This window comes from Strix uralensis, chromosome 11, assembly GCF_047716275.1.
Source record: "Strix uralensis isolate ZFMK-TIS-50842 chromosome 11, bStrUra1, whole genome shotgun sequence".
NCBI classification, from domain to species: Eukaryota; Metazoa; Chordata; class Aves; order Strigiformes; family Strigidae; genus Strix; species Strix uralensis.
The window spans coordinates 13,388,939-13,403,399 of NC_133982.1; the positions used below are offsets into that span (position 1 = coordinate 13,388,939).

At 46.3% G+C, this 14,461-nt stretch overlaps 1 protein-coding gene across 1 annotated transcript in view; it reads right to left on the minus strand.

The window, feature by feature from the left end:
* Positions 1-10,120, minus strand: part of LRRK1 (leucine rich repeat kinase 1) — an 80,234-nt gene extending 70,114 nt beyond the window's left edge. Inside the window, exon 1 of the mRNA XM_074880638.1 lies at positions 9,952-10,120. Coding sequence (XP_074736739.1) covers positions 9,952-10,018 — 67 coding nt within the window. The 5' untranslated portion in view covers positions 10,019-10,120. The remainder of the gene's footprint in view (positions 1-9,951) is intronic.
* Positions 10,121-14,461: the final 4,341 nt, after the last annotated feature.

A 14,461-nucleotide genomic window follows, 5' to 3' on the forward strand; every position in this document is an offset into this window, starting at 1 on the left:
TTTAAAGACAGCTTTAGAAAGAAGCAAATGCTTTCAGACCCAGCTCTGAGAGGCTACATCTGGAAGGGACTCCCTGCGTGCATGTGAGGGGAGGACAGGCCCAGGGTCTCTGCTCAGGTCTCTTCTGAATCCAAGTCCTCTACTGGCTCCACCAAAGACACATCCAGCGATACCACAGCTTGTCTGAGTTCAGAAAAGCAGCTCCTAAGCTTATGTTTCACTTTAATAACACATGTAAACACCCTCCTAAATGGAAAAGCCATTTATGACACTCCAACGCAACTGCTGGTCAAAAATAATAGCACAGAAGCAGCCAACATCTCTCTTTTCAGCCCCATGAAACCCCACGGATGCTACCGGGAAAGACAAGCCCCACTGGGGCTTTCAGAGAAAGCTGATGGAAGTGGTAGGATGAAGCTCATAGCTGCTCCATCAGGTCCCCTTGGGCCACAGCAGCAAGTCCAGTTCTCCATCCCTCCATCACATGGCAGGGGTGCTGGATATCTGCTGTCACCTGCACAGCGACCAGTGTCCCTTCTCCCTTCCCCGAGGAGCACAGCGGAGCTCTTACAGAATCTGGACATGTGAAGATTTTGGAAAGGCTGGCTGGAGAGGAGGAAAAAGGGAAAGCAACATTAAAAAGTAAAAATACCTTGCACGACTCCAGTTTATCATGTTCAAGGAAGATTAAGACAACCTGGAAGTGGTGAAGAAGCTGAATTGAAGAAATGGACAGTCTGATTACAAGACTACAGATGAAGAGAGCTTGGCTTGTTGAGCCTGGGAAAATGAAGGCTGAAAGCAGATAGAAGTACTGTCTATAAATACATCCAGAGGGAGACACCAGGGAAGGAGAAGAGCTATTTATGTAGAGGGTATGAATACATTTTGGCTGCCAATTAGAAGAAAGTTTAAAACACTGGAGAAATGAGGCTTTGGAACAGTCTTCTAGAAAAAGCAGAAGCAACAGACGAGTCAAGTCGCTTAAAACAGGCCTTGCATCAGGTTTAGGAGTGTGGCACCAGGACACTGACCCACATACTCTTTCCAGTCCTACAGGCTGTGTTCCCATGTTGCACACATGCAGAAGTTAACCCAGCTACCAAGCACTAACAGTCGTAACATGAGACAGTAACAGCTTCACAGGCTACTCTGAGGGAAGTTTATAGAAAGAGAGAATATCCTTTATTAAACAAATTGATAGATGTAGGAAAAAGCAGACACATCTAAGGGAAGAAGCCTTTCAAGAGATTTGAGGGGTAAACACCGCACACAGCAAAATCGAAGCTTAGTACATGTTAGACACAGCTCAATGTGCTTCTTTAACCATGTCTGCTAGCCTAATAAAATACCTTACTCTTTGCTATCTTCACTTCTCATTTCTCACCAAGACAACAACAACTCTAGATTAGTTTAGGTAAAAGTGTTGCATGCAGAGGAAAAGAAAATGCAATCAAGATATTGGTTATGGTTGACATCAAGAGAGTTGAATGGGCAGTTTGGCAACAGCAGAGCTAAGGGAAGTACAGATCTGGGAAGAGCATCAGAGGAAAGAGATGAATATGGCAGTCTGGAAAAGAAAAAAACCCAACAAAACAGCAGAGAAAACAAGGCTCCACTCCAGCTTCTACTGAACTCAATGTGAGCACTTCCACCAGCTTCCATGCGAATAGGAGCAGATCCTCCGACATGCCGGTTTCCAGGACAGAATATCTCAGAGGGAAGATTACCTTAACAGCTGTGTCTGAGCAAAAGCGAAAGCCTGATGAAAAGACCTCTGCTGTTGGCCAAGACAGTGCTGGTCCTGAATCAGGCTGCGTAGCAATATGTGGCCAAAGCTTTAATGGGGGCTACCAAAAAAATTAAAACTTCCCCTCACTTGTGACAAAACCTACAAGTGGCAGAAGTGTGGGCATTTGCAGAGAGGGGGAATGGGGAGATATTTCCCTTTTGTCTTCTTGATGTCTGGGAACACCAGCATTCATTTCAGTGGAGGGAGGACAAGGGCTCTGCCTGGGAGGATGCTATGTTCAAACGAAGGTACATGCTGTGAATGCACTGCAGTCCACAGCATTTTTAAACGGGCGCTCTAAGGGAGAGATGACAAAATTAGGCAAAGCATGTTTCAGCATGGGTTGGTGGGAAGGGGATGAACTTTGATCCATTGTGTCTGAGAACCTCGTCCAAACCAAATGACTTTGATTTGACAGTTTTTATCCCCCCCATCATGTGAAAGGTCCAAGGTGCAAAACATCCGAGAGCTGTGACCATGATTACAAGCCCACTTAAGGAGCTAGACTTTTTTGTTTTTCAAGCTACATTTGAGATCTGAAAAGGGATCTCGTCCATTAGTGTTACCAAAAAAAAAAAAAAAAGTTCCTGCTTGATGCAAAAATAAAAGCATTTTCAAAGGCTCTTTGATGTGCAAGACAGAAAGACATGCAGGCAGATTCTGGAGGAGGTCTTGTCTTCAGCAATTACCAGCACTCATTCTGAATTTTACTCCCCAGACAGAATTTTTATGTGAAGTAGATAATCACACTGCAGAGTGTATCAGTTCTAAACCTTGTGGCTTTTCAATTAAGCAGCAATAACCTCTAGTCAAAATACTCCTTAACCAAGATGGGAATAAAACAAATAACCCCAAAACCAACTAACTGCAGGTGAAGCAATTCCAAAGACATACACGCTGTTAAAAGATTCCATTTTGAGCTCTTCTCGGGTAGCCATGCCAGTTTTCCAAGCGATATTCTGATCATTAAAACAAGCAGTGATGTAATTTCCACAGCAACCACAAACATACCAAGAATATTTGAGCTAAATTTATCCAGACTTCTTGTTTGAATCACTGCTTTGGTTCGTTATTTTTCCATGATTTTCAACGATGCACAGAAAAGGAGCTGCGGACAGCCTGGGACTGAGCTTTCCCCAGCAGTATCCAAAATGTCAACCTTTACGTTTGGGAGCCACATATTAGAAAAGATCAAAAAAGAAATTAAGCTGCTTCTCCAGCTCCCAACCCTAGGTTGCTGCTCCTTTCACCCTTCGCCTTCCTCCCGCCCTTCCTGTAGCAGACTGACCATTTCCCTCACCCTTGGGTGACACAACATGGGGCTTGTCTTTGCGGCTGAGAAGTTCCTGAAGCTCACCACAGATCTGCTACCTTCCCCAGTCGAAGAGGGTGAGCCAAAAAAGAGGGGACTTGCACCAGATTTCCCACTGCTCTGTGCAGCTCCATGGCAGACCCCAAGTTCTGCCTGCCTGTCCAGAGCAACATGTCCCACCACCACGGGTACCCCTGCCAGGAGAGCTCAGGCTAGGGTAGGCTGTCTAGGCACCTTCACCAGCAGGTACACACGTCCCTGCAAAAAAAACATAAAAATCTACAAAGACATCACTGGGTTTTACCCTCTCTCCCAACATGCATAGTGTGGCTAATTATCATACTGGGAGGGATTGAGTATTTGCAAAAACTGCAGCATAACCCCCGAGATTTTACTGCATCAACTTAGCTGCTGTTCAACAGGAATCTTTTTCTTCTGCATTATTTTAACATGGTCTGAATGTGTCCTTGCTGACTCCATTTCAGATTCATGATCAGACTCACCGAGTTTGCCTGCATGTAGCTGTACTGGTTTAAAGGGCCGTTTGTAATTTCTGAAAGCACACTGTTTTGGTTTTTTTTTTAAAATCAGAATCTGTTGAGCCCCAGAGCCCCCTCTGACTGCAGGAGGGCTTTTTGAAGGCTGAGGGCTTTCCCTAATACTTAAAGACATCTTTTATAAGTCCTCTCTCTAAGTAAGAGCAAGGCACAAATTCAAAGCATGGCCACACTTCTGTTGTGAAACTATCAGCAGTTTACATAAAAGGGCTGCTGCTGTGGTGATACATAATCATGTAAATAAGCAATTGCTGACCCACTAATGAGCACACAGACTTGGATTAAGGAACATAATTAAGTATCAGCCTAACTTGATGTAAAGTCTGAAACAGAACCTATTAAGAGAGAGACTTCACCTATACAGCAGACTGGGAGCGAAATGGTATAAAATCCATCCCCCACACCCTCATCTGCAATGCAAACATTTCCTCCCAGCTAGCTGCCTTCTGCCAAGCAGGGCCCTGGCAGCCCCTTTATTGATCAGAGAAATGAAAAACAAACAAACCGCAGACTTAATGCTGTAAGGATCCCTGAAGATCTGATCCCAAGCCTGTTATGTCCGTGCAAAGACTTTAATGGGTTTTGGATAAGGCCCCCATAGGCTTTGGAGACGATAAAAAAAAAATAAATTCCTAGCACTTTCTTTAATGCAAGTATAAAATCACCTACAACATCACTGACAAAACAATAAATCAATTACAGGCCTGGTAAAGACTGAGCTGGTGTGAACACTATCAATTGCTTTTTCCCACTGAAACGGAGGACAGTGGTCCTATGACCACAGTGTCAATCCTCACCTGAGAGCTACCTTACAATCACACATTAGTAACGTCGTTACAGAGTCCCTGTGTACAGGTTCTAAGGGCAAAGGATGTTCTTTACTACCTTATCACCTTATCTTTGTTTTTTTCTAGGCTTCTTTGATAGAGTTGTCATAAGTTACATTTTAATGTAATACACCACAAATACATCTTAACTGAAAGGTGGAAAAATAAAGCTGTATAGCAGCAGATAATGCCAGATACAGTTCAAATAAAGATCCATTTTTTACTACTGTTTGTAAATCAAACTTGCTCTCAGGCTGGACTCTCCGCTCAATTAGTTTCCCAAGATCTGCACTGCACCACTGCCACTCCCAGCAGCTCTGCCCTCCTTGCTACAGCCCTCAAGTTCAAAAGCAGGCTGGCTTTGATGGTGTTTATCAGGAAATAGCTGGTCCTGCCACTACTAAGACCTAAGTGCTCCTTTATATCTCCTTGATTCCAGAGGGACAAAGCACCCACAAGCCAAACTCCCACTTTCCACATGGACAGAAACATGTTTTCAAAGGCAAATGGTTCTTCTGGATGCCTCTGTTTCAAAATACAAGGGACATCTAAGGGTATGTCTGAAGAATAGTATCCAGACTCTGAAAATCAGTTCAGAGTGTCTTAAATTTAGGCACCTAATTGTAAATGCCCCAGCATTTATTGCCCTTTTTGGAATTGAGGCTCAGTTTGGTGAGATGGTGCAATAAGTGGCTCTGCTAGTCCGCACGGGAGAGCAGGCTTAACCACATGCATTTTCTGCTGCAGAGCAGCCTTCCGCATTAGCTTTTGGCCCCATGTGAGATTGCACCACTTCTGTACGAAGTGTGTATTTAAATATGTTTAAAAATACAAGCCTATTACTGCTTTACTAGCGTACTTCCTATTCCTGCCTAGCACTTCCCACTTCTTCTGCAGGGCATTGTGCATTAAGACTAACTCACATAAGATACCTGTTTTATTTTTTGCCCTTTTTTTTTTTTTTTCTTTTAGGAATACTTTCAATTTGCCATTTGGACTCAAATTCACTCATAGTTTAAGGAGCAGGAAGAAAAACAGAAAACCTTCAAGTTTAATTTAGTCTGATTATACAGAACTTCAAGCCATGACACACTTTGCAGGTCTTGCAGGTCTCTAGTGCTCTGAGCACTCAGATCACCTCCCAGATGCTCTCCTTGTCCTTCTCATCGCCATGCTGTCACAGCAGACTCAGGGTAATGTTACTACAGGGTAATGTGTGGATGGAAAAAGCAGGACATAGGGTGCGAGTACTTTTTCCCTGTTATACAGCACAATGTGCCACAGATGGGGCTAAGTCAACGTGCCCCAAGACCAATCTGCTGGCTCTAGACCCGTGTGCACAGCTGATGTAAAGATTTTAAGGTTTACATGGTAATTTCAGGAGGAACAAAGTGATATCAGTGTTGCTGCCAACACTGCTTTTCCCTTCCTCCTCTATTCAGCAGGAAATATAAGCAAAGATATTCACACTACCAAATGCAAAGTCCTGCCTTTCGCATTTAAGGCAACAAAATCAACTGTGTAGAACTATGAGGAAACAACAGCAAAGATTTCATCTGGAGGCCATGTACATGCACACCCAGGAGCAGATGAGCTCTGTCTGCTTTTATTACTATGAAGAAGTCAGGTTCTTTCTGCAGACTTTTATTTTTTAAGTGGGTTTCATCTGACAGCCTGACAGAGCCTGGAAGGCTCAGGTAATCCAGTAGGTGCAAAACAGAAAGGGCAGTCTGCAAGAGTTTCCATCCCTCCACCTACAGTCCCGTGACCTCCTCAAACTGCCACCCTACGATGAACACCTTGGCCATACTTGCAAATGTCCTGCCCTCATGCAAACAGGGGAGCGATGCTGGATGCACAAGGCGATGTCCCAGGAGAATAAGCTGTCTCATATAGCTATTAGCTCATCCCAAGCTGTCACCATTCAATCCGTTGTGAAACTCTCCATATAAAATGGCACTAGCTCCTGAGTTGTCCCTCTTGTTAAAATGACTCTTTAACAATTCCCGTTAAGCTGTTCTTACTTGCACTGGAGACTTTTCTATGATTCAGGAAGCGGCAGTGCAGGCAGCAGCTTTCCCTCTGAGTCAGTCCTGAGCTGAGCCATGGCCCAGATGGGGTTGCAAAGGTCACCACCATCGTGGGTAGGTTCTTTCTGATAAAATACAAAGCCCTGTGAGCTGCAGGGTCACCACAGCACTTCTGAAGCACAGTTTTAAGAGCCTCTGGTCCACTCCAAATACCAACTCAGGTCATTATGTTCTGGTTATTTGTTTGCTTCCTCCTTTTAATATTTAGGTTTCTTTTCCAGGCATACTGCACATGTCTATCTGTGCTTCCCTGGACAGTTGAAAGTCACCAGTTTACAACAGATTTGCTTCAAAAGAAGTTGTGAAGGATCATTTAATTAATATTTGTAAAGATACTATAAAATTTCAAACAACTGTCATTGGCATCATTGTCCCTAATTATGTAATATTATATACATTAGGACATAACACCCCATTTCAATGCCTATTTCTAGATTTAGCAGGAGAGAAGAGACACCCTCTGGCGTGTTTGAAAGATAATCCCATTCCACCTCCGAGACACACACAAGTGGCATATGAATGCTCTGTGACTTTGAATAAAATTCTCAATAAGAGAGCAATAAGCTCTTTAACAAAAGTACCCTTACATTTCAGAAGACAATGACTGCTTTTCTACATCTTTGCTGAACTGCCTCCTAGAAACTCACATGAGAATTAAATCCTAGCTGTAAAATTTCATAAGATTCAAAGAAACCAACCAGCCTGCAGAAAGGAGATTAATCTCTATTATGTTCTAGGCATTCATACAGTAATATCTTTGGGCTTCCATTGTATTTCTACAAGATTCATATTATGTCACCTCCATTACATTATGCAGAGCTCTTTAGCCAAGTTCAAAAAAACCCAAAACCCGTGCTTCATGAGAGACTGCAGCCACCCCCGTATCTCTGCTAGCTTTCTTTCTTTTAATTAGGACAAGACGAACAAATCTAAGAGAGGGAAAGCAGGGTTTGAGGAGGCAAGGGAGATGCTGACTGCACCTGAAACGGAGCATTATACTGCACTCCAGTGACAAATCTCTATGGACCAGCGGGTGCTCACTGGCATCACTGAGTCAAGGCCAGCACCACCCCTGGAGGGTGTACGGGGTCCAGTTCCGAAACACAGCTCGGCCGCTTTCAGGCTGAGCGGGTATCCTGCTGGGATACAGGCAAGATCCCTGCCGCAGCCAATAGGAATAGCAGAGGAGACACGAGCAGTAAGGTGAGTCCTTGCATCCTATGTTATGTTTGCTAACTAGAGTCAACGATGCTGTGAAGCTGATCTCCACATGAAGACCTGGCCAACTCTATAGCTCTCAGGGAAAAAAAGCCCTAAAAATCTTAAGGCTTTCAAATGATCAAGGTACCAGGTACACGTGGTACCCACTGGAAGGTGCCTCGAGCACTGTGCCGGCCGTAATGCCGTGCTGATCCAACTGACCCCTCAGAGAGCCACAAGCACCACTGTGCTGTTTGTTAAACCCCTCACATCCACACACCTGTCCTTCCTGCCCAAAAAAACCCCCTCCAAGCTTTGCGAGCACTAATGAGGTCATCACATTAAAGAAAATATCTGTGATCTCACTCCACTTCCCAGTGGTTGCCATTGAATGGAAGCAGGAGGCTGCATCGAGATTGTTAATAAATGCACGTAAACAATAGGTTCAAATCTGGAGGGCTGAATGAGTCACTGAGTTCCTGCGTTCAAGCTGTGTAATAGGATCCAAATGCAGAACAAGGACCAGCTAACTTAGGGAGTGGACCAGCTAGCTAATGACAATTATTCTTGGCAGGAGTCAAACAATCCCAGAATAAAAATGAGTTTAAACATGTACAGTATGCTTATAAAGAGCAAATCCACCAGGTCAGTACTGGATCTTAAGCCTTCCTAGGATCCCTTTGCTGGTCTTCCAACACTGTTTATCAAACAAAATAACCCAGACATGTAAGCGTAGAGCAGTTATACCGGTAAGATTTGTATGCTTCCAGTTAAGCAGTTTAACTGAAAATATATTTACATAACAGAAACACGTAATAAAGTTCTCAGAAGAAAAACTGAACTCACGATGTAAAAATATACCTTTTTCACTTTTCACTTCATTATTCACTCAGAAACTAATTTGTTTATTTACTGTATCTTTAAACAGTGAGAAAAACTTGTCAAATCACTTTTGCAGAACAAAATTATAACAATTCTTAACAGTTGCGAATCATTAGCACAGATTAAAATTCTTCTCATGGTTTATAGCTTAGTATTCCAGTGGAGATAATTCCTTCCAGAGAGAAACTCAGAAGATAGGGTTTAAGAATTTTAAGAATATTCAGTAAACAAATGCTCCTGATTATTATAGAAAGATACAATGCTAATTAACAAAAGCAAAACCAGAAAAATCAGTATCACAGAATAAGCAGAATACATACGGAGAAAGGAAAGAGTTCCCAGACCTCCCTGTGACGCTGGTGAGAAACGTCTTCCAACAAGATAATGCGGCCTCTGAATAAACTGTCGGGTTTTGCTTCATACTTGCTGATAAAATCCAAAATAAGGCTGCAAAAACATTAGCTTCTACTGAAGCCTGCTTACTCACTACAAAGCGTCAAACACACCTTCATCCCACACTTAAAACGCAGATGCCGCCTCCTAATGAACTGCTTGTTGCAAGGGGGGAATACCATTATACAATAACCAGAAGTCTGCTTCTTGATGCAGAAACATAACTGGGTTTTGATTGAGAGAAATGCAGCAGTGTCTAGGAGCTGAGGGTTTCAGCGATAAAAATCATCCAAAAATAATTTGGCTGTTCAGAAAAAAAATTAACAGGAAGCAACCTGAAGCATATGTCCCTTCTGAAAAGAGAAGTTTCCACCTATGGATTTATTCCATTACATAAAGGCAGACCTTCTAATCTAGCCCAACAATAAATCACTGCAAGCCACTGAATCAAAGCTGACAGTAAAACTGGAGCAGGTTAATATCTGTTCAGCCTGAGAAACGATGCTCTGATTTTAGCAGCTTTCATACCCTGAATACACACCGCATCAGTGGCTGGGAACATATTTGCATTCACACACTGAAAAAGCACAGATCTTGTAAAACATATTTAGGAACTGGTGAGACGTGATACATATATTGACTAATTTCGTAGGCCTTTGGAGAAAATTGGTCTTCAGAGGAATGCTATTCTTATCACTTGAATAGTTCAACATCACTCTCCTTGGAAGTAAAATTCTTTGTTCTATACTCTAAAATTTCAAAGATTAGGGCTCAAATCACTCCAAGATCTTTCATATATTTAAATTTCATGGAAACTCAGTGGCAGCTGGCTACTGAGTTCTCGTAAAACCTTTTGCTCCCTATCTGAACAGCAAAGAAAATAAATCCTCCTATTTACCATTTTGTGGATCCATGTTGCGCTCTCTGCAAATAGCGGATTCCTCAGTTCCCACACACCAGTACATTCTGGGTCGCAGTTGTGAAGATCCAACAGACAAACTTTCTGCAGCACTTAAAACTGAATAGTGTTGTCAAAGCTGAATGATCTCCGTCAAGTAAATGCAGGAGCAGAGTGACTGCTAGTAAGCACCATCCCGAAGAAACATCATTGACTCTGTTTAAAAATAAACAGCAAAAAAAATTAATTGGTCTTGTATAGAAATTGCAAGATGCTTATTCCTCTGCACTTGTCTAAATATTACTTTGCAGAAATGCACTTATCCTATAAATACAATTATTTTCACAATATCTTTGTTAAGCGTATACCGTGAATTAACAGAGGAGACTAACAAAGTCTCCACCATAGAAAGATAATGTTCCCATGTTTCTCCGCCAAAGGCGCTCAGTCTTTGGGCAGTGGGTGTGGGGGGTGGGCAGGGGTCACAGCTGCAGTTTCAGATTCTCCACAAGCTAGTGTAAAGGCAGAGCATTGAAACCATGCAGTACAGCTGGAAAAATCCTAAATGCAACCACAAAACTTTTCCCATCCACAAAGAAGACTGTGGCTCTTGTAAGACTCCACTGTGAGAAACTGAAATATACTGATGCAGTCACTGAGATGATCCTCTGTAGAAAAGAAAAGAGGGTTAAGAGAAACACACTAGCTCCTTTCCCCTTTGCTGAGTCCTTTTAGAGAACTCTACCACCCTAGGAGCGTCAGGCTTCTTCAAACATGTTCAGGGAAGCAAATCAGGCCCTTAAGAGCTCTTAAAGGTTGGCTTCTGCTGAACTGTCTTGCAGAAAACTGCACAGCTCAGTCTCCCAAGGCATTTTCAACTCCCTAACTCTTCAAAACTACACACCTGTAATTTTCTCTCTTTTAATGCATTTTCCACAGAGGTTAAAACTATGGGTGAATTTGCAGTGTGTGCCCAACCAGCATCAGTGCTCCTTCATTTACTGCTTTCAGTTTCAGTCAGTAATGTTTACTCTCAGATGTAACACGATGCCCCTCACCTTTGACTTTTACTAGTTTTTCTCATGTCTGGTGCATGATGCTGAAGTTTTGGTTGGAGGCTCTAATTCAGCAAAGCACGTAACCCACCTTCCACTTTGGCCAGCAAGATTCAAGAACATCCTTAACTCTCCTTGAGAAGAGTTGGCTTCCTGAGTTGGGATCAAAGGCCAAGGAGAATATAAAAATACACAGATCCAGGAAGATTTCTGCTCCTTCCTCATTATATAGGGTTTTAACCACCAGTCAACAATGTTAAAAATCACTGCAAGCTGCATCAGTTGTTTCTAGGCAAACAGCTGAATTTTAGGTGCACTTACAGCAAACCTCAGCTTCTGATGACCTCTACTTTGTGGTGCCTGGCAGCAGGAACCAAAACTCACACCCTAAGTGCTGCGCACGCCCCTGCACCCTTCAATCTGGGCGCTGGGTGCTGCCACAGACTGTGGTTTGGTTCTCTGGTGTTTTTCAGACGTGGGAAAAATAATTTGGGTGCCATACGGCAAATAATGTTATGGACTGAGAGACCTGGGCTACATGCAAGCACTTTAACACGCACATGCCACAGTTAAACACCTCCCTTGCAGCAGGACAGCTACAATTCCAGATGGATACAGGTGCCTGAGGTGCCGGAGCATCCATCCCTCCCTCCACATCACAGACTACAGCAGCAGCTCGTCTCCCAGTTCAGGCCCTGGCAGCTCTCGCACTCCAATGCGGCAGCAGTTGGGCACTTGTAAGAGGCTGAACTTGGCAGCTTTCACCCACAGAAGGAGGGGAAGCTGTGGGTTGCTGCAGGAGGCTGAGATGAAGGTGGTCCCTAACAAACTGGCCCACAAACTGGTGAACTGAATTCCCACCGGAGTCAGGTGGGCTCCTGGGCTGAGCTTCCCTTGGCCACGCTGGCAGGCATGGCTGCTGTGCTGGGACCCCACAGCTCTGCCATGTTGTGGGGGCGATACCCCAGGCAGAGGTGTCAGGGAGGCTCTCACGCTTCTCAAAAGCTGTCTAGGTTGTTAACTCTGAAAATAGAGGGGTTGTGATGCTTCTAACAGTCGCCTCCCCTGCACTCTCGCTATAAATGTGCTAGGCAGCTACAGTAAGAATAAATACTTCTCCATGCAAAGACCAACAGACTAGCTCTTTTTAGCAGATGCTGGTTTCTGAGGCATTTCCTTGCTGTACGATGAGGGCACACCATGTGCACTCACAGCAACTGTACAAAAAACACTGAATGGGGGTCAGTGTCAACCACAGAGGCTTGAAAACTATCCCACTCCTGATTTTTAGCTTTCTAGTCAGCTTATTCCCCAGGCTGAAACTTTCCTCATATATCCTGAAAGGAAAAAACTTTCAGAAGAAATGTGTGATTTTGATCATCAGTTCCCTTTAACTGCAAATAGGACACTAAATGCTGTGGCTATGTGTATTAACTGCCACACAGCATCCATGTAAGCAGTACTTCCATATTTCAGGACCACTGTGTATATAATAAAGAAAAACCCTACAGTGCTTTTACCTTAAGCAAGATACACAACTGTAACACGTGCAAACACTGTGTTTTAATTTGATTTAGGGAGAGGGATCCAATGGGCCCTGCAGCATCTCATTCAGAAGGAGGAGGACCATGCAGAACACACCTGAATGCTGATTTAAGTCCCATTTCACACATTCCCAGTTTCCCTCCCGAGACCCACTACTGCCAGCTGTCAGAGAGTGTCCCAGCACATCCCACCCTGCCTGCACCATCCTTTGCCAGCCCGTCCCATCTCACCCCGTGCATCCTGCCTAAACGCAGCAAGGCACCCAGAAACCCCACGGTTTGCCCGAGATCGCTTTCCAATTCACAAGAAACCCGCCAAAACTTCAGTTCTTTGCTCAAACTACCTGCTGTTTCTGAGAAGCCCGGGCACTGCGAGGGGTATTGCCACAGCTCTAGAGAGGCCCAAGGACACTATGGGGATGGACACCGGCTGCGGGCTCCTGCGCTCATCGCACAAGGTGGGCTGAAGCCAGACCTGGAACCGAAGCGGCCTGCCTGGACACCCCTGCCCGGGGCAACGGGCATCCTTCGGCCTCTGGGGAGCTGCTCTGCGTAGAAAGCGGCAAATCAGCCCCCTTCTCCCCACACCGCAGCTGCCGGCTGAGGAGAAATAAGGCGTTACACCCCGCTTCGGAGTGTCCCATAAGCCTTTCTAGTATCTTTTCGGTGGCCGCTTGTCTGTCAGCTCGGCCAAGGGGCTGAGGGCCGCGCTCGGGCCCCCGCCAGGGCCGGGGCACGCACCCCCCAGCCAGGGTCGGGGCGGGGGAGGCCGGCGGGAACCGCTCCCTGCCCAGCCCGCGGCCCCGCTTACATAAAACCGAGTTTTTCCTTAGGGCGAGCCTCAAGTATTTCCCCTCCGCGCCGGGCCGGAGCAGCCGCTCTCCTGTCTGCCCGCGCCGGGGAGCGCAGCGCCCGCCGCTGCACAAACTTCCCTCCGAACTTTTATTTTTTTTTAAAAAAAACAACTTTCCCCCCCCGCCTTCTCCACACGAAAAGCCCCGGCGTGCCCCAGCAGCCCCCACCCGGCCGCCTCCCCTCATGGCGGGGCAGGTGCCCACGGGGCGGCCAGGCCGAAGCGGCAGCAAAGCCACGGTACCTCCTGCGTCCCGGGGCTGGCGGGGTCCCTGCGGCCGCGCCGCCGCCGCCTCCTCCTCCTCCTCCTCCGGCGCCGGCCGGCTGCCCGCCTCGCTCTGTGGCGCGGGAGGCGGAGGGAGGGGGGAAGGAAGGAAAAGGAGCGGGGCAGCGGCGCGGCGCCTCCTCCGCCACCGGGCCCGCCGGCCCGCTGAGGGCCCGCCCGGCTTCGCCCGGCTTCTCCCGGGGCCCCGGCCGGCCCTGGCCACGGTGAGGGGCTGCGTCTTGCCGGGGACGGCTGAGGGTGACAGGCCCGTGGGCCGCAGGCCTCGCACGGCCCCTCGCCTTCCTCCCGAGGGCAAGTGGAGCCGGCCCGGCTGAGGGGGACGTGGGGGGAGAGCGTGAGGAAGGGCACAGGGCAGCCCTGGGCTCCCTCCCCAGCCCGGACCCACTCCTCCATCAGCGACTGGTGGCCGCCTGCTCCCCAAACAGCCCCTCCGCGGGCTTACGCTCTCTGGCTTTGTTTTTTTAAGGAAAAAACTGTGGGAGTTGCGCGGGCTGAAGCAGCACCCTCTCAGCTACAGCGGGTTGTCTGGATGGCCTGGCCCTCACAGCCAGCTGCCGTGTAAGCCCCCCGGGCGCGGGCACCAGGCTGGCACGGATGGAGGTAGCACCGCTACCCCTCTCAGCATCGCTCCTCGACAGAGGCTTGGCCTTACCGGTAACAAGAGTTGATCCGAGATTCCTTGCTTTGAAAGTTGCTCCTTCCCCAGGTCGCCTCGTGAGTTTGCTCCTCCTTGGAAAGGCAAAGCAAGATTGCCCCCTTTCTTCCGAAGGTGT